At 45.3% G+C, this 19639-nt stretch overlaps 1 protein-coding gene across 11 annotated transcripts in view; it reads right to left on the bottom strand.

The window, feature by feature from the left end:
* RBFOX2 (RNA binding fox-1 homolog 2) overlaps positions 1-19639 on the bottom strand; it is a 172159-nt gene that overhangs the window by 84320 nt on the left and 68200 nt on the right. The window contains exon 1 of one of the 11 annotated variants that reach the window (XM_074902411.1): positions 1731-1960. The exons of the other annotated variants lie outside the window; for them this stretch is intronic. Within the exon in view, the coding sequence (XP_074758512.1) occupies positions 1731-1757 (27 nt within the window). The 5' untranslated portion in view covers positions 1758-1960. Of the gene's footprint in view, positions 1-1730; positions 1961-19639 lie in introns of those variants that run through there. 11 annotated transcript variants of the gene reach the window in all.

The raw sequence follows: 19639 nt of genomic DNA on the forward strand, positions 1-19639 counted from the left end.
CAATGCAAATCCTGAAAACCTATCCTACATAGTACATACTCTTAAGAGCCATAATTCAAGGTCAACCATTACTAATAATGCATAGTCTTGATGCCTCCTAACAATTTCTGTGGAAGACAGATTTCTCTGAAGTCTATTAGGATAACCTAATCTTGAAATGAGTTCATACCCTCTCCACTGTTTCAGCCAGTGCTCCAGCAGAATCCCATCCTTCCCAGCTCCACATGTCTCCAAGCCAACCAGATCGTGCTTCAGAGTTCTCCGTCCTAAGCACACACAAGCTACACACACTTGTATACTGGCGACTCAGGCACCTTTTTGCACTGCACGTGCATAATGGTTGTGGCAGAGAGCACGCTGCAATAACAAGGCTGTGCAGAACAACTCTCTGAAACGTGCACAAGCTCACCTGCAGCTTCGGGACATACACCTCCATCTAACCAGACACGCTCTGAGCACACAGCAACACACAAATGGATCCTGACTGCAGAGACAAAGCTTTTCAGCATCGTTCGCTAAACTAAATATAGGTACAGAAAGTCTCAGGAGATTTCTACTTCTGCCTCAAAAGAGAAAGCCTTGGTCCAGGTAAAAAGGAATCAGTAATGGAAGGGACTAAATAGCAGAAGCAGAAAGTGGGACTTGGGAGCCTGGGAAGGTACCTGAAGAGTGGACAGAAACCTATTTTTCAGCCACTGACAATCAATGCAAAATGAGACATGGAAAGGGTCAAAGCAGGTGTCGCTTCCTGCAGCAGATTCATTCTAAGCCAGGCACCCGTGAAAGTGCTGTCCCTTGCAGTGGGACACGCAGGATCTCCGTAGCAGCTAACGAAGGGGGATTCAGCCAGGCCTAAGGAATGCCAGGAAGACAATATGCATCGTCTAAAAACCTGCAAATCTCGACAGAAAAACAGCACTTGTGAAACCCAGATTTGAAGAAAAGTTCATTCTGAGAATCCTTCCCTTTGGGAATATCCCCCAAAGGCTTCCAGCTCCGCAAGGCACTGCGGGGGCATTATATAATGCCTAACTCCAAAGGATTCCAGCTCCACGATGCCACTCTCCTCCTCCTCCATTTGCACCCTCCCTCGGGTGGCGACTTGCTGATGCCATTGCAAAAAAAAAAAAAATTTAAATCCAAAACCATATAACAACCTTAAAAGGCGAGCACCGTCCGATAAAATCCCCTTAGCGAGACGGGGGAAACGCTATGGCCTTGGCAGCTGGGTGCGCTCCCCACGAAACGTCAGCCGCTTTCCCCCGGGAAGGCAACGGGCAGCCCCACGCCTAAGGCTACCTACAAGGGCTTCCCAGCCCTCACGGTGACCGACAGCCGGATGCAGAAACGGCTCGGAAGACGCTTACCTTCGTGCTCGGCCGGGATCGGTAGTTCAAAGGCGGGTTTAGCCTAACTCGGGAGCAGGGGCACAGGCGCCCCTCACGCACCTCTTCTCCCTAGAGGGCACTACGAGACTGCTTCGGGCAGGGGGACTGCAGGGAACCCCTTCCCCAAAGAGCCCAACCCGCGCCCCCGGGGCTCTCTCCCGCCCGCCCCGGCGTCCGGCGGAGAGAGCGCGGAGCCGCGACCATCCCGGGGGTACGCGGCAGGGCAGCCCCGCTGCCGGCCAGCCCCGCTGCCGGCCGCTCCGCTCCGCGCCCCTCGCTCCCCGCCCGCGCCCACACAAAGCCGGGCAGACAGCCGCCGCAGCGCAGCACCGGCAGCCTTACCTGAGTTACCATTTTCTTTTTCTCCATAAACCAAAATGGGTGAGACCGGCCGCAAAGGGGGTGGGGGGAGGGGGGGGTGGGGGGGAAAAGAGGGGAAAAAATATTTTAAAAAAAAAAAAAAAAAAAAGCTGCAGCCCCTGGAGGCGGGCGGCGGCGGTGGGTGCCTGCGCTGCGCTGCCTCGCCGGCGCGGTACCCCCAGAGCCCTTTTTCCTCCCTTTCTTCTCCCGTGTTCCTCCCTTTCTTCCCCCTGCCTGCCTGCCTCCCTCCCTCCCTCCCTGGCTGCCGCTCTCCCCGCTGCCCCCCCGGCTCAGCCAGATGGCTGCGGGAAGCACCGCCCCGAATACCGAAGGTAATTAATGCGAACCGGGACCGCCCCCGCCGCACCCCGCCCGGCCCGGCCGTCCCCCGCCTGTCCGCTGGGACACCCCCCCCCCGCCCCGCCCCGCCCCGGGAACCAAGGGGCTCGACGGAGACCCAAAGGCGAGCTGGAAACAAAAGCGGCGGTAGCGGAGCGGCCGGCCCGGCAGGACCCCCGGGCCTGCCCGCACTGCGCCGCGCCTCCCCTTCCCCGCGGCGGGGGTGCAAGCGGCCAGGCCGCCCCCGCCCGCACCCCACGGAGGGGAGGCGGCATCTCCCCGCAGGAGGATGCTGGGCAGACGGCTGTCAGCTCTGCACAGACCTCCCTCCTGCCACAAAGGGGAGAACGCGTGGGTGACACGGTGCGGCGGATGAACCGGAAGCAGTATCCGTGCCAGGATCTGCATTTCTTTCATCATAAAAAGCTGGAGACCGCTGGGCTCCTTCCCAGCTTGCTCCCCTCCCCCCGCCCACCCCGCCTCATTTATCTTCAGTAAGCATCTGGCCTTTAACACCTGAGCACACCACAGCTGGCAGCATCTGTTCTCCTGGCGACCCCATAAAACAGACCAGTCTACTGCTACCCCATTTGGCAGATGGGACCTGAGTCGCTCTAATTGATTTCTCCCAATATTGCACCCACGTAAACCCACGGACAGGGCTGAGCACAGGTCTGCCATACCCTCGGCTAGACAAGCAGACTGTGCCGATGCTCCACAGTGCTCGTGACACGGAGATAAAACCAGCTCAGTCAAGTTGCCCCTCTGATGCATCTCTTCTTGACACCTAGTACTCAAGAGATTCCCCAGGCTTTAACAGCAGAAAAGCCACATTACTGTGCAGTAACACCTTGCATCCCCATGTGTTCTCCTTTGTATGAATATGCCCAGTTATAACTTACACTAAAAACAAAACCTAGTAGTTTTGCTTCATGGACTTGCTACTGCGCTGCTCTCCAGGCAGCCCATGCTGACCCACAGTGCTTTTCAGTTTCCCAATTTCACTCACTGCAAACTGACCTCTGTCTCTCTCCCTCCTCCCTTCACCTTTCTCTAATTCAGCAGAAGGCCGGCAGGAGTGTGCATCCCAGCCCAGTTCACTTCTCAAGTGTGAAAAACCTGAGACCAAGCCACCAGGAAGCCCTTATGTCCCAGAGGAGCAGAGAGGCAGAGCACCACAGGCCAGCCACCCCACGAGACCAAACAGTCCACCCTGGTGTGGGGTCCTCTGCAAAGGAGCCAGCCTCCACAGGTGCAGCCCTCAGGGCTCTGAGTCAGAGTCCATGTTTTTCCAAGTTATCTCATCCTCTCCACTAACTTGCATCTTACAATACTGTAGTATTGTTTACAGGTAGTATTGGAAAGCCAGGGAAAATATTGTGCGTTTTTTCCCCCCCCTCTCCCCTATTACAAACCCGAGATTGTGGAGCACGATTCTGGGTCAAGTGTAAATTCCATTTCAAAGCAGCAAAAAACACAGTGACCTCCTTATACCTTTACCACAACAAAGCACCAGGTTTCAGAAATATGCATCTCATTCACCAGACCTCTGCAAATCACTTGGGATAATCTCCTTATTCTCTCCATTTAATTTAACTTGCATTCAGCCTTCTCTGTGCCACAGGGTGGCAACTTCTTGTCCCAGACCTAGGGCTGTAGCACAGACCTTCAGGACAGAGAAATGACATGCCACCATCACCCACCACTGTTAACCAGGATAGCATCATTTCTAATCCAATTTGGTCTTCACCTTATGAACCTCTAGAAATATTTGCCATCAGAAAGAATCCTCCAAGAAAAAAAAGAGGTGCCCAGTTGCACACTGGGCCCTCACTTGCACTGCCTCCCATCACTCAGTTGGTACAACTGCTCTGCTCATGTGCCAGCAGAGTGGGAATTCCTTTCAGTGCGATCTATTGCTAGTCTCTCTCTTTCATCTCCATTGTAGGCCAGAAAGCATCTCCTCCCCCATGCTTGGAGTACCTTCTCCTGTTGAGCCAAAGAAAAGCCCAAATTTCCAATGGATGTGCTCAGGCAACAAGAAACACATGTCTGCAGGAGCTCCAATCACAGCAAAAACAGCCGAAAGGAACATCTGATACAGAGTTTCAAAAGCTTCAAGACTACAGAGGTAAACATGATCAGACTTGATAACACTTGAGGTCTTTACTGTCTTGGGCTCTAGTGGAGCCTACAAAGCATGGCCAAGTGAAATAAGTCTGGTGGGCCTCCACTTCTCTGATGTGCAACTCATGGAACCACTGCCCAATTTACTTTCACTGTTTGCCACCCTCTACTGAGGAGAACCAAAGACTCAAACTGCAGATCATGCTGCTGAAAACAACAAAGCACAAGTAAAGCTGAAGGTTGGAAGCCTGGAGAACATACAGCTCAGAGCCATGAGAGCATCCCTTCCTACTTACTGCATTTATGCAAAAAGCAACATTCAGAACAGCTCTAGATGCCAATACTTACAAGTTCTCATGCATCACAGGCTCATATACACTGAAACTTCATTACCGTGCTGTAGAAGTCACTTTTTGAAATAACTATAGGCAAATTCAACTAAGTCTGCCTCTGCACTGCCAGGGGACAGCTTATCATCCTTACCATGCCAAGCAAAGCTCATCACTCCCACCTGAGCACATCTGTGGCACTTTTATATTCTCTTGTGTGTTCACCCAGGTATACATGATGGTTTTAGGTTAGCTCCTACCATTCAAATCCTAGTGGAAAATAAGATGGAGAACAATGTTTCCACAGCAGGCAATGGGACAAGGCCACTGACATCACACTGGTAAGAGCACAAATGAAGAACTAATCTCTAGTTTGACTAAATGGTCTGCATGTACACTTTCAAATGCTTAGGTTAGTTTAACATTTGCAGGACTCATGGAAATGGAAAGAGAAGAGAAATCCACAAGCACTCTGCTTTCAGTGAGTTTCAGGGTTTCTCTTCCTTTTTCTTTTGCTACTCCTGTAAATCCCCCTTGCTGCTAGGGTAGAAAACAAGCACAGCCTCCGATTTTAACATCTCATTACCTGCATTTCTGTGCTGGCTCAAGTTTAGATGCAGTAAACCTGCCAGCTGGATCAAGGCCAGAGGGAGGGGAAAAAAAGTTTTGAGTGCAAAGAACCAATTTATCAGGAACAAATCTTAACAACTGAAAGACACACTTCTGTTGGTGGCTTCTATTCATGTACCAGGGGTTTTATTACACACAAGGTAACCTAACAAAATACTCTCTAGTGGCTATCTGATGTATCTCAGGGTAGATAATCTTCAACCACTAGTCTACCTTTCACGTTTTCTGGATAAATTTGGTGCCTGTGAGGACAAGGAATGCTGACACTGAATAGCCAAGGACTGTGCAGAGAACATCATCTTTCACTTGGCTCCAGAAGTATTTGAGCCTGACCCACGGCCTCTGGCTTCTCCAAGACTCTACATGCTGGGCCAGCAAATCTCATGTGTGCTCCAAATATAGCCCCCTCCCCCAGCAAAGACTGCAATACAGGCTTTGCCCTGCCCCAAGCACTCCTCTCAAACCCACACATTCCTATCGTCCTACAAATCCTCGCTGGACCTCCAAAAGCAAAAAGGTGACAAACAAGACTTTGTTGAAGGTTTTGTGGGTGGCGTCAGAGAAGGAAGGAGGAAAAACATCAGTGAGGAGCTGCTCTGGGTGGCTCACCATCCCTGCAGGACAGACTGCAGTCACACATACAAGTCACATGCACCCAGACAATGCAGTAAGGCACACGCCACCACACTAGTTTGCAGAACACTGCATTGCTGTCAGCTCAACACCCCCCCCCCAAAAAAAAAATAATTAAAAAGCCAAAAATGCAAACCAAAACACACAAGTCTCAAACAAGACAGATCTTGGAGTTAAAGTGTCAAACAGTACTGTTCGTGTGCAGGAGCCTCAAAGCCTCTAAGGCTGCCGAGGCCTGGGACACACCAAGCCAATGAGCCCAGCACAGAAGCAGTGTCCTTCTACAAAACCAACACATAAGCTCCAGTTCTGCCCAAAGAATGTATAGGGCAAACACCAAGACTCTATAAAGTCACCGCTGTCATACTGCTTACCTGGATGACTGGGTACTGGTAATCCATACAATACACACCATACATAGCCAAAGATCCTCCAGCTAAAGGCCAAATGGACACAGGACTGGAAGCTTCAAGTCTGAGTCTGTCTTTCAGCCTTGTAGGAAGGACTCTGGCAGCCCTGCGCAGTGCTTAGCTCTGGCCTCTGGGGCCACTCAGGTTGACACTAGCTCAGCTGAAAATAAAAAGGAGCTGCCTAGCTCGGCTCAGCTCAGCCCCTCTCTTCTGGGATCCAGCAAGGCAGTACTCAACCATAGGCGGCAGAGGCTCCTAAAATTAGAAATCCCCTACTGAAAACGGCCCTGCAAGCCTCAACTGAGGAGCGTCCTACAACTCCCGGGCATCAGAGCAACTGCCGGTAAGAGGGGGACACAGGACCTTCACAGACAGCGTTGCCGGGGAGAGGAGGAAGCAAACAGCATTTAGGATTGGAAAAGAGCATATGTTCTGGGCTCTAGGTGCGTCAGAGGGAACGCTCCCAATCCAGGACAGGGAAAAACATATGGGACTGTTCTTCCCCCACCCCCATACCCTTCTTGCTGTCCTCGGCAGGGACAGGTGCTGGGATTAGCATAGTAAAACCCTTTGGTGTCACGGAGGGAGAGAGATCGGAGAAGCCACACTGATATCTCATGTTGAAGGGATCTCTTTCACGAGGGAGTATGCACCCGTATCATTTAACGCCTCTCCCTCCCTCCACACTTGAGGCTGGCAGGGACAGCTGCCGGAACTGGGGCCGGTGGGGGGAGCTGGGCCCCAGGATGGCCCCCACCACCCCAACCTCGGGCCAGTGGGTTTCCCCCCTCAGCTGTTCAAGTCAAACCGGGGGCAGAGACAGAGGATTAACTCTGCCACAGGGGACGGCAAGCTGTGGGGAGAAGGGGGCAAGGCTGGGCAGGGCCAGTTGTTGTGCCCGTTTTAGGAAGCCCGTCCTCCCTGGGAACAGTTTGGAATTCGCTCCCTGACTGACGGGGACAGATGGGGAGCTGCCCAGACAGAGGCCAGCAGGTTCGCCCCACTGGCCCCGCGTGCCGGACGCGTTACTGTACACCCGAGAGCCTGCTGCTAATTCTTAGAAGGCACACTGTGGCTGGGGGGCATTGGGGGGGCCCAACCACACACAGCAAATCGCATGAGGTTTCACCCATCACTACTTCAAATTGTACCAGGTTGACACTGACCCAAACCCAGGCTCCCAAAATGTTAACAGCCCAAACCCACAGAAGATTCCTACCTTCCTCCAAAGGACAGAGGTGACAAAAACCCTCCCTTCGAGGTTTCAAAAATTAAGAATGTTACAGTGATCATACCCAAGACAGGCTATCCAAATTCTGACCTCCCCATTTTAAATGCATACAGACAGGGTTTTTTGCATTTCTAATCTTTAATTTTTCTGTAGTGCTGCTGTGCACCACTAAACAGCAACTTAACTGCCTTTCCACCATTACTGACAATTTTTTCCTCCTCAAAGAGATAAACGTAAGATTTATTTTTTTTCCAAGAACTTAAATGGGTGGATCATTTAGCAATTTTCTATGTGCGCACATTGTAACTGAGGTAAGAGGTGCCAAACCTGCAGCCCTCTGACCCAACCAGCCCCTCTTGGCTTATCCTCTGCTCCTGCTGCCCTTTCTTTCCGAGACACCTCAGAAAAGGACACCAAGGAGCTGGGTGAGTGGTTACAGCAACTGCCATCCACTCTCATCATCTTTCCTAGGGCCATGGGGCTGGCTTCTTCCTTACAAAAGGAGCATGGCCCATTTAGGAAGTATAAAGCATGACACTTTCTACATCTAAAAAAGAAAAGTTTCTATACCCATTGTTTCTATGTGAAGATTTGCAGAGAGACAAATAAATGGGAAAGCAGCTATGCTTCTAGATCTCTTCACTAGGGAAAAAGGATGAGGCTCCCACAATGAACTTCCATTTCATTCTGCCTTTGGCCAGTTTATTTTGCCCCAGACCCAAACTAGCTTTCTGGAGCTCAGATTATGCCTCCTCCTCCTGACCTTCTGAGGGCTGTTTGGCCATCTCTCAGCACTCCCCCTCAAGACCACTTTCGAGCACAGATAGTATCTGGCTTCCTATAAATGACGGATACTTTTTTTTTTCCCCTCCCCCTTCCCCTTTCTGTAACTACACATTCAGTAGGTGCCTGCCTTTCATTCTTTTGCAAAACTCATTACTATGCACTCAGGCAATTTAGTATCTCAAATAACATCATTTTATGAAAAGACATTAATTTATAAAAACCCAAAGTCTTTTCCTCAGCCTGTTCTTGCTACTCCATATTACTGCCCCCGGTTTTAAAACCAAATCCCTAAGTTAAAAAGCTGACATTTCTTTCACAATCCAATTCTTGCCATTTCCTAGTGCAGATATCTTACTACATATAAATAACCATCAAACGAGCAAAACAAATCAAGGAGGGGAAGCAGGGAGCATTACCTAAGCTCCTCTGTTGTTTTAACTACAGATCCAGATAGAACTGCCATGCTTTAAAGTTTTTGATTCAGATTTAACCTGCATTAAGATACCTGGGTGACTCTTCAGTAACAAAGCATCACACCTCCCGTGTCCCACAGAAAATCAAATTACAAAACCTATTTTTAAACTTGTATGCACCAAGATGAATACAGCAGGACTTTATTGACCAGTAATAAACTACTGAATTTTCTGCAAGGCTGACCATAATGGCTGGTTTACTACTGCACATTGATGTACACAAATATTAGTCAAATATAAGATGGCACTGTACTCCATAATTTTATTTTGAGATAAAAGCCCAACTACATTACCATATAACCTGCTATGCACATGCATTTCCAGTAACACAAGTTAGGTAACTGTTATAAAATCATAGTCTTCTTCCTGCAAATGCTTAGCCATATGAATAATTTTGAAATTACAGAAATATTAAGACTGGAAAAGACTTCCTGACACAGAGGATCATATAAACTGCTATCATACAACATCATCCAATCTCTTAATAAAATTTATCATGCTACATCTTAGAAGTGGGTTTTGCAGCTACACTACCCAGCCAAAAGGCTGCTCTAGAACAGCACTCCCCAGCAGTGGGGATCACATTCATCTCCAGCTTAACTTTATTCCTGAGCAATTTCTGTTTGCTCTTGTGCCAGTACCATCCTCTAGCTTAACCATATTTTCTCTTTCCCTTACACCTAACCTTCCCCACGTATCCCCTCTCTACCTATTTAAACAAGCAGCTGTTCCAGTCTTTTTGTCACATGACAGGTTTTCTATTCTCCAACCTCCAGAAGCCCTTTCTTGCACCTGATCTGGCCTGTGCTTTTTTTAATTACTCAGAACAACATTGTTAGCTCCTAATCCGTTTCACAATTCCAGCACTAAACTGCATCTTCTCTAGCCTCATTAGTACTTTCTTCTGGAACACCACAGCAGATGCTGTAGGACCATCTACAGTAAAACACATCATCCCATTAAGAAAAATGCACGTTACCTAGTTAAGAAAATTGGTTATCCTAAAAACAGATAGGCTGATATGGCACAACCCTATTTTGATGGATTTGTGTTGCCTTTTATCACATATTTTTTTTATATAATCTTTAATATTTTTGTATCAGCATATAGCTGAGGTTGGACCAACAGGTCTGTACTTACTCAAATCACTTCCCATCACCAATAGGGCTATTATGCTTTCTGTCCTACAAACTTATATCACTCCTGATTTGATAGATTAAGACTTTTATCAGATCTGCAACTTCATGAAACAGTTCTTTGACTTTCAGGAATAGGTATCACCCTTCCCCAGGCAATCCTGCTCCACAGCCCAGCCTGCATCACTAGGGTCTTTGAAGCGTCCAGTGTGATTGCTTCTACAGTAGGTTCATGCCCATCACCCATCCTGCCCTTGCTCCCATGATCAACTCTACCTTTAACAACAAGAAAAAAAGATTTGTTCAATTCTGTGATCACAAGAAAAGTATCCTCATCAACTACCCTAACCCCAACACGAAGTGGACCCACATTTTCCCTTCTCTCTAATTGTTTTTTGAGAAACTGTCACCCATGCCCTTAGCAACATTTGTAAGGTTTAACTTTGCCTGATTTTCAGCAGTTCTCATTTTATCCCTACTGACTTTAAAAAGCACAGCAATCTTTGCTAATAAATTCTCTTTTTGTACCTAACAGCCTTTATAAGGTGATTATGCCTCCAGTTAGGCTGAAGTTTCTTCTTACCATTTTTTTCTATTCACTTATATCATCAAGAATTTGCATCCAAAGTACTTGTAAAAAAAAAAAAAAAAAAAAAAAAAAAACCACACCAAAAACCCTGAAACCCAAGACACACACTGCAACATTCAAGTCTGAGTTTTCAATCCATTTTACTGACTTAATTAAATATTTTGCTTCATGTATCAAAGCTTGTATTATGATTACCCCACCTTTAGGTGGAGACATGGAGGCTTCTAAACCACTTGTTTTCCTGTAATTCACTCACTATCTCAACAATAGGTTGCTACAGTGATGAAATCTTTTGACCCTATTATTATTAACAGCATTTGTTCTCCAAGCTACATCTGAGAAATTAAAGTTTCTCATACTAATATTTGTCTCTCTAATGGTACTGGGAATAATATCATTTCAGAGCTGCAAGTTTGTATCCAAAACCAGTCCTATGAGGAATTACAGCAGACTCACAGTACTCCCGTGGGACCTCTTTTACCATTCTTCCCCACAGCAATTTTGACCAGAAACAGATCCTGCGTTATCAGTATTACTCTTCTTTCTTCTTGACAGTCTACTGCATACAATACAGCCTATCACCTTTTACATCTACCCTTATCTGAACCACACATAATCTTGAATGCATGTTAAAGCCATGATTACTATTCTTGCAGATTGATATTATCCCTATAATATCCAGTTTCATGTTCTGCACCAGTAGCTCTGGTTCCTCTGCTTGTTATTTCTAATGCCAGAAGCCTGACAAAAACCCTGATATATTTGTGCATTTATGAATCACACAGCTTCCAGCTCCCTCAACTAAAAGTATCACCCATCTAGTTACTGCTGAATTTTATTATTCTTTTTATAACATTGAATTTTATTGTTTTCCATCTCCTACCTGCACATTGCTTTGCCCAGAGATAGTGTTTTACGTGCTAGCAGCATTTACCTAATTTTACTCTTTCGGTATACTAAGCAAGGCATGGAGACTATACAAGTTTTTGCCAATGTTCTCGAAACCCAGTATTTTCCTTCACATGCACTGCTCTTTGACGTCTGCAGACTGAGGTACATTTTTGAAAATGTAAGACCACAGCCCTGGGCTTTGCTTTGCCTGCTTTCTTCAGACTGCTTATAACAAGCATGCTAAGTCACAACTACAAATACAGCTATAAGAACATAAGCCTGCTATAGTCTCCCTATGCTTGATGTGCAACCGTGGTAGTTCCAGACATTTTTCATGTACATTTTTTTAAATTGCTAAAAACTGTGGTACTGTGGGGACACAGCAATACAGCATGGAGTCTGAGATACTTCCATACTGCACAGTCATTACACCACACTGATCTTTATTAAGGAAATTACAGCAACAGTTTCATTTTATAAACTGAATTTATAAAATCTTTAGTATAATTCTCTGTTCTCCAGACAAATTAATCCAAGCCTTATCTAGTTACTCCCACTAAAGAGCTCTTACCTCTGCCGATTCTAACTCTTCATTGCTAGAAGCCTGGCTGATGCTCTTCCTCTCACCCACCAAAAATGGCATCTTTAACAATTAGCCAATCACTACATCTGCTAAACTGGGTCATCAGGGATCTGATGAGCAGCTTACAATATGTCTCTGCTTTTTAAAGACTGATGTAAATGTAGGAAACATGCCAACAAGCAAGGATGCATTTTCTGGCTGGGTATGTACTGATTTCCATAGCAGCTAAATAGATCAAGCAGCTCAGTCAGCTCTTACTGGTGTTAGACAAACAGCACACAGTACCAAGATTACACCTTTGGAGCTGCAAGAAATTCTCATTTTGCACCAAAGCAAGTCCCATGTCCTGAGCACAAAGGTGGCTTTTGCTTACTCCAGGTGAGAATTTATATTGGAAATCATCATTCCTCTATAGGGCTACATTTTCTGGGCTGTATTGCTTGGTTGGTTTGAATAGGTATAATATTTTTCAAAAAGCTGAATTGTATTTTTCTTCCCGGTTTTAATATAACCAATGACTAGAAAAATTATGTATAGTCTAGTTGTTATTTTGACCCTTAAATCATTAGAGATTCAAATGGGGAGGACACAAATGTAGGCAGAGTCTGCACAGGAGAGCTCAATATTCTGAAATGGCAAGCAGAAGCAAGGATGATGACAAATAGATGACTGCATAAATTGGTTTTCCTCACATTTCTGAAACCTCACAGTTTTACATAGCTGTCCTCAAGAGCAAGAAGCAGATCTCAAGAGCAAGAAGATCTAGTGGCGGATCAGGTATGCAGAAGAGCGAATAACTCAGCACAAAGCCAGTGCGTTAATTTGCGAGTGAAACATGTTAAGCATGCAAATACTGAAGATCAGGAACGAGATGCATTAAGCAGAAATGGAACCAGCAGTTCTGGGGGATGTGGAGTAGCAGCAGAAGCAAATGAGCGCATGTTGGATTAGCGTAATAAGGACAACACAGAAATGAATTTGAACATGTTGGTAAAACTATAGGAGTCACTGCTTGCCTGAACTCAGTCAGACTAGTTAGTGCTAGTGATTCCTCATGTTCATTAGGACTAATGTTCCTAAAACACATTAACACAAATGAAATTACCAAAAATACACTTTGAATCCACGGAAACTAAAATCCCTTTGGCAAAAGGCCTAAGAAGCCCAAAGCCAGAGAAGGCAGCAAATACCAGGTTACACGTAGCACCCCATCACACCCACTGCTTCTGCCAAGTAAATATCTCAGGCAGACAGTGGAACCTCAGTCATCACACACTCCAGTTTTCATGGATAAAATTCATGATTTCAAGAAAATTTTAGAGAGAAAAATACCAAAAACAATTAAATAAAACGGAAGCTCTGAAACAGCTCCCAGTCATGTTCTTTCCCCTCAAAGTGCTGGAGATGTCCCTTTTGAATCTTCTTCTGCAACACATTCTCCATTTGCGAGGCAATTTACTTAAGAGTGATGGGAGTTTGTCTGCATCTGCCTCTATCACTCTAAACACTTCCCAAGCTCTGTAGCCCTGAAACTGAAGTGGTTTAACAGCTAGGCACTGTGCATACTCTAAACTATGGACATAAGATACCTGCATCCTGTTACCATCCACAGCTCTTCGCTGCATCATCTATGTATAGCTATTAATTGTTTGTATAGAATAGAAAACTTGCACAGTTTTAAAACATAGTTACAAATACACAGCATAAAAGGACAGGTCAGAATTAAAAATAATTATTTCTTAAGTACCACCTACTTTCAAAGCCCCAACAAATTCTGCTTTAGGGAAGGACACAAAATGGAGGCAGAGCAAGGACACCATATAGGTCTGCTAAAGCGGCATATTTCAAGACCTCTGTTTGCTGGACAACTGTCTTTTTTCTGTTTTGTTCCACTTTCTTACAGTCACCCAGTAGAACAGTAGCACTAACAAACTCCAGAAACCTACAAGCCAAAACAGGACTCATGAAATTACAAGCCTGTATATTCCTCAGTCAGAAACCAAGCTCTCTGAGCACCCGATCTACACAGTCATGGCTGTCAAGGGACAAAGACTCTCGGTGAAACTGAAGGAGAGTAGACTCTTGATCCTGAAGTCAGACTTGTGTAGCCAGAGTCTTCCTGAAGTTGGAAGTACAGATCCTGCCCACAGATTTTCAGCTGCTGGACAAGGACCCAGAGTCAATTCAGGCAAGACTCTGACTGCCTGAAGTCTGTCTCAAATTATTACAAAGGGAAAACGTAAGGCAGCGATGAACACTCATGTGAAGTCTGAAAAATCCTCTGTCAAAAGACTGTGCTCCCAGAACCAGGGTTTTATGCACAATGCTAGCTAATGAGCTGGCTCCCAGGAAGGCAGCTTTAACAGAACAATAAGTAACTCACAAAAATGTATTAGTGATTAAGTTGCAAAATAAAGCTGGCAGCAGTCTGGATATACCAGCAGCATACAGAAGACAAAACTTCAATTTTCATTTCCATCCCAACCCATCACTTACATGCATTACAAAACAGGTTTTAATTATGCTATCTAGAGAAAACTTCAGCACACCTGAGTACAACACACAACAAGTCCAAAAGGAGCTTCTAAAACCAGACAGGCTCTATTGTCTTAGTTATTACCAGAGGCAGAATATAACAGGGGAGAAGAAAGTATACACAGATCTTCCAGGAAAAAAAAAAAAAAAAAAAGAATCAATGTGTTCAGCCTGGGCCTTCTTTCAAGGAGAACTCTAAGTGCTTGGCACTGCTCAGGGAAGAAAGTAAGTGTACTTCTGGGCTAAGCCATTTGGCAAAGAAGGTCGTCTCAGCACAGCTTTCTTTTGGAATCACTTGTATATGCACTGATCTTAGTAATGCTAGATGTCCATCAAAATGCTTTTTGCCTATTACATTAAAAAAAAGTGTCCAGATGCTGAATTTCAGTATCAAAGAAGAAAAGTTTTCTCTTGGTAGTTTAGACATTACATGACAGCCATGCTGCCTTTCTATATTCCTTTGGGGCAGTGGAGAAAGGGGAAACAAAAAGAACTGAGTGGAAGCAGTTTTCTTTCATGACAGAGGCTGCTAGATCTATCAGCTAGCTCCAGAACCTCAGTCAGAGAAAAGCTTTGCCCGTTTTGTCTCTCATACTCCCACTTGGTTTTTCACTTAACAAGCAGCAGTAGTTCAATTAGCTGATCCTTAAGGGGACAACAAGGAGATCCAAAAAAGAAAGACTTGACTATTCTATGAAATACAGCAGCTTAAGTTTGAGCATTTCTCCAGATCTATGCTAAGCCTACAAAAATTAAGGTTAATTCCTTAATTAAAGAACTATCTTCCTAAGAATAAATATTATTTAAAGTCACCAGATGGTAGTATCAGAGGTACTCTCACCAAGTATTTTTAATTGAATGAATCATAAACTAGGGCTGGACCGCACTGGCAATTTCCCCCGCAGTGTAAGTATAGTTACGCTGTTATCTCAGCCCCACCAGCGAGTCGCCTCGGCTGTTGGTGACACCACACGCATTTGCAGTCTATCCCAGCAAATGCTTGCGGGATAAAACACAGACCCTTTTGCCAAGGGTCTGAGCTAACACGTTTTACCTTGCCTTTATCTTGGGCAAAGGGAGCACAAGGTCAGCTATCACAGACAACCTCAGTACATGGCCATATCTTACTCATCTAGCTGAGCACTCACTCCCTAATGGATACAGTTTTTTGTATGGATTTTCCTCCACACCTCGCCTCCCAGCTTATCAAATTACTTCCACGTGACAAATTAAAATAGAAAAGGGTACCTGTTCCAAGTTAAAGAGTGTCAACACAATAAATTACACTAGCATCAACTGAAGTTTATCCCTAACTTACAGTGGCATAGCTCCCCAACTACACAAACAAAATCAGAATTTGGGGGAAAAGTTTCCTTGGGCAGCATTTTGTTCTACTGACACAGGAGCAAAGGCATTCCCTGCCCAACTTGGTTCAACCAGAACAGCAGAGCAGCTGACCATACACTGTATCCATATAAGCAAGAGACAAAACATGTCAAAAATATTAAACTAAACTCTTAATTGAATGGAAAAGAGAAATAAACAGGTAACACAGCCGGCATGTGTTATATACTGCATTACTGGCAGTAACTGAGGAATTGGAGAACATCATGCAGGCTGCTGCAACAGCAGGTCACCAAATAAATGTCAGTAAATCATTTGGAAACAGTTCCAGCACGGCAGTACACAGAATATGACACCTTCAGTGTAAATCTGCAAAGACAATTCCATGATAGAAGAATTACATCTCTCCATTAATTTCTGTAGGCCTCAGTTCAAAATCTTGCTCGCCTGATAAGCTGATGAATCCTGCTCTTTCCCCCATTCCCATTAAAAAAAAAATAAATAATCCCACACTCTGGCAGCTCGAAAGAGATGCAAGAGCAAAATACCAGAAGTACTTCAGTTAATAGTTCAGTGCATTTGCTGAGTGCACAGAAAGGATCCAGAAATAGCACGCAAAGCTGAGGTTTGGCAAGAACGACACAGTGTGCCCTGAAAGAGCAAAATCAGACACACTAAATGAATGGTGACAGCAGCAAGTCATACTTTAATGTCGGGAGTGACCCCAGGGACTACCCTTGTTGGGGCAGACGTGCTAGTTATTGCTGTGTCCCTCCTTCGGTGGTTTTAGTGGAGAAGTAGAAGGCTATGGGGTAAAACAGAAGGAGTATATTGAGATTATGACCTCTTAGGCAAGTGGTCATCCTCACATTGCTTTCTGCTTAAGACTAAAGACAAAAATAATAAAAGGCAGCAAACACGTGGATATTGTTTGGTTGGGGTTTTTTTTTAAACCTATCTATTTCTGAGAAAGCAGAAGTGATAGAATTCTGGAAATCTTTTTCTTCTCAAAGTCCCAAGATGCAGGCACATAAGCTAACTGCTACCCACACTTCTCCCCAAAAGCCAAGAGGACAGAATAAAGCCTTGACATGGCTCAGTTCAAAAGCCTTTCCTTGCAGGCTAGCTTCAACTCTCAGCAACTTCTAAAACAAACCACAGCAACTGATCCCCAGATAACCACTACCAAGGGCTTTCTTCTGTTGTACCATCTGCACAATCAAGATACCTGCTCCTTTCAGCAGCTTTCTATGACCTCTACAGAAAAATTCACACATGTGCATTCAACCTCAATTTGCCCCTATCTGCATCCTCTGTCCCAAAACCAGGAAGCTGTAAAATGACTTCCATGAAAACCCTTATCTCTGTTTTCTATCAAGAAATCCCCACCAAAGCCTTGGCTCATGTTCTCTGCATGTCTCTCCAGCTACTCTCACTTCATGGTAACAGGACTACCAATGCAAAAATTAACTTCAACATCTCTGCATTATCAGCTTGGATATCAGCAGCACTCAAACTTCAACCTCTACAGCTTTACAGGTCTCTTAGCATGAATTTAAAAGAACCACTTATATCAGGCTAGAGATTCGTGCATAGGCCAGAGTTGAAGTAGGGCTATATTTAAGCTCTATCTCAAACTCACGCTGTAATGAAGCAAAAGCTGAAACTTCGAGCTCTGAAGGGACACAGCAGGCACACCTCCTGCAACTGCTCTGAATTAGATATCTTCTGAGAAACTGGTGTGAGTCTTGGAAATCTAATACAGCTTGACAGTCTGCAAATGAACTGCTTTAGCAGGCAGGTTAAGCTGCAGCATCCTCTTTCATGTACATTACCAGGTCCTCCATAGGTTGCTAGGAATGAGACCCTTTTCTGCAGCAGAGAAACACAGTAGATATGCAAACCCTGCAGGAAGGTTTCAGAAACCCTTCAGAATGGCAAATTGCCAAAGGCATCGCTAGGCAAAATGAAGAAAAAAACATCACTGCCACCCAACTGCCCCAGATTGTCTGCAGTAGAACAGGAAAATACACAACCGCCATCAAGATGAAAACAAAGAAAGTGACAGCCACAAAAAAAGCACCCCATGCTTTCTGCACATTCTGTTCCTGACTTACCTTCTCTACAATTATGGGGCAGATCTAATAACAGCCCCTAGAAATCTAGCTGTCACATTTTGATAGTTCACTGATTGCCCACTTAGATCTAATTACCTCGGCCAGTCCACATGCCTAAAACCTCACGTGGGCATGGCCATTCCTCAGCCTTGCCCACTAGAGGTCTGGAGAGTGGAAGCAAGAGCAAGAGCTAGGATGATCAGATTTTTTTGGAGCCACCAAGGTCAAAGTATAAGGACAAGACGAAGGGAAACAGCTGCCCTAGAGATGGAGACAACAGAATCCTTAAAAACCTAGATAAATAATTAAACTAACTAATGAGCCATAGTTGGTAAAGGAATCACAGGTCAAGGAAGATACAATTCCTCAGTGGGCGGAGAGGTGAAGAAGGGAAGAAACTCTCCCATGTCAGGGCAGAGAGGGACCAAGTTAGAAGCTCCGTATCAGAGCTGTGTCAAGGAAAGGAAGGTAGAGAGAAAGGGACATACCAAAAGAAGAGGTGATTTATTCTGGAATTTCAAGGCTAGAATAAGCACTAGATGATGAACAAAAGAGAATGACTGGTGGATCGGACCAGGAGACAGGAGTGGGATGGCAACGCCACAGAGTTGGTTTTGTTATTGGGTTGGTTTGTTTTAAAAGGAAGTTAACAGAAAAACACCAGCAGCTTAAAACGCTCCAAGCATACAGCCTGCCACTCCTCCTAGGTTATGACAAAAATTCCTGCCCTATAATGAGAAGGGCTTCTTGGGATCCAGTAGCCCTCTGACTTTTCACCCCCAGCTGAGGGGCAGAGGGGGTTCCCGTATCAGCAGCTCAGCAGCATGAAGCTCCCCACCCTGGCACCGTCCACCTGCCCAATTCAGACCTGTAATCTCCCTCGACTTTGATTTAATGTAGCAATTACTAGTAATGTGGTTTGAAGGAGATAAATGCCCAGTACAGGGCTGGCTGGCACTGATGCTCATTCCGCTCATGATGCGAGAACAGTTTTAATTAAAATCCCCTTTATGATAAAGGAGCTGCTTGACTGGATGTTTCTGTGCAGCCCTGATACGGAACCTCCTCCAAAGCGGATTAGAAATCAAAGTTTCCCCCTTCTCGCTATTGGCAACATACAAAAATAGGGAACACAGCCACTATGTCACCCCTTTGCAATTTCCTTAACCCTAGAATTGCCGGGGAAATGTCCACATTTGCTTAAAAGCAATTGCCACCTCTTGACATGGGCCTAAGCGTTTTCCAAAAAACTAAGCACGAGGGCTGCTTTAATTAGAATAAACGCATCCAGAGGGCTCACCCTCCATGATCCAAAACGATTTTCCCCTCTATCTGCCTTAAAAGGGAATCAGCTTGACTGCTTCTATGGCATACCCATCCATACAGCCTGCATTCTGGCAAGGAGGGAAATCAGACCCATGGTGTTCTGGAAAGAAAGTCAGGATCTGGCTGAAAGGCTGAAAAAGCAGAAGCCTCTGCTCAGGGAGGCAAAGCAGCATGGACGGGGAAGAGGGAAGGAGCAGCACTGCAAGATAAAGGCATAAAATTTGGCAGAGCGGTCAGGATCCCAGCAGAGACATGTTCTAGAAATGATCTGTCAGCTCCTGATCGAGTTACAGCAAACGTAGGTGCAATTTTGTGTTGGTTTTCTTCTTTACAGTATAGGAAATTCCAGAGATGAATACATTAAGCACAGATAGTTTCTATTATTGCAAGTGCCAGGAGCAGATTGTCACAG

Source organism: Athene noctua, chromosome 3 (assembly GCF_965140245.1).
Source record: "Athene noctua chromosome 3, bAthNoc1.hap1.1, whole genome shotgun sequence".
NCBI classification, from domain to species: Eukaryota; Metazoa; Chordata; class Aves; order Strigiformes; family Strigidae; genus Athene; species Athene noctua.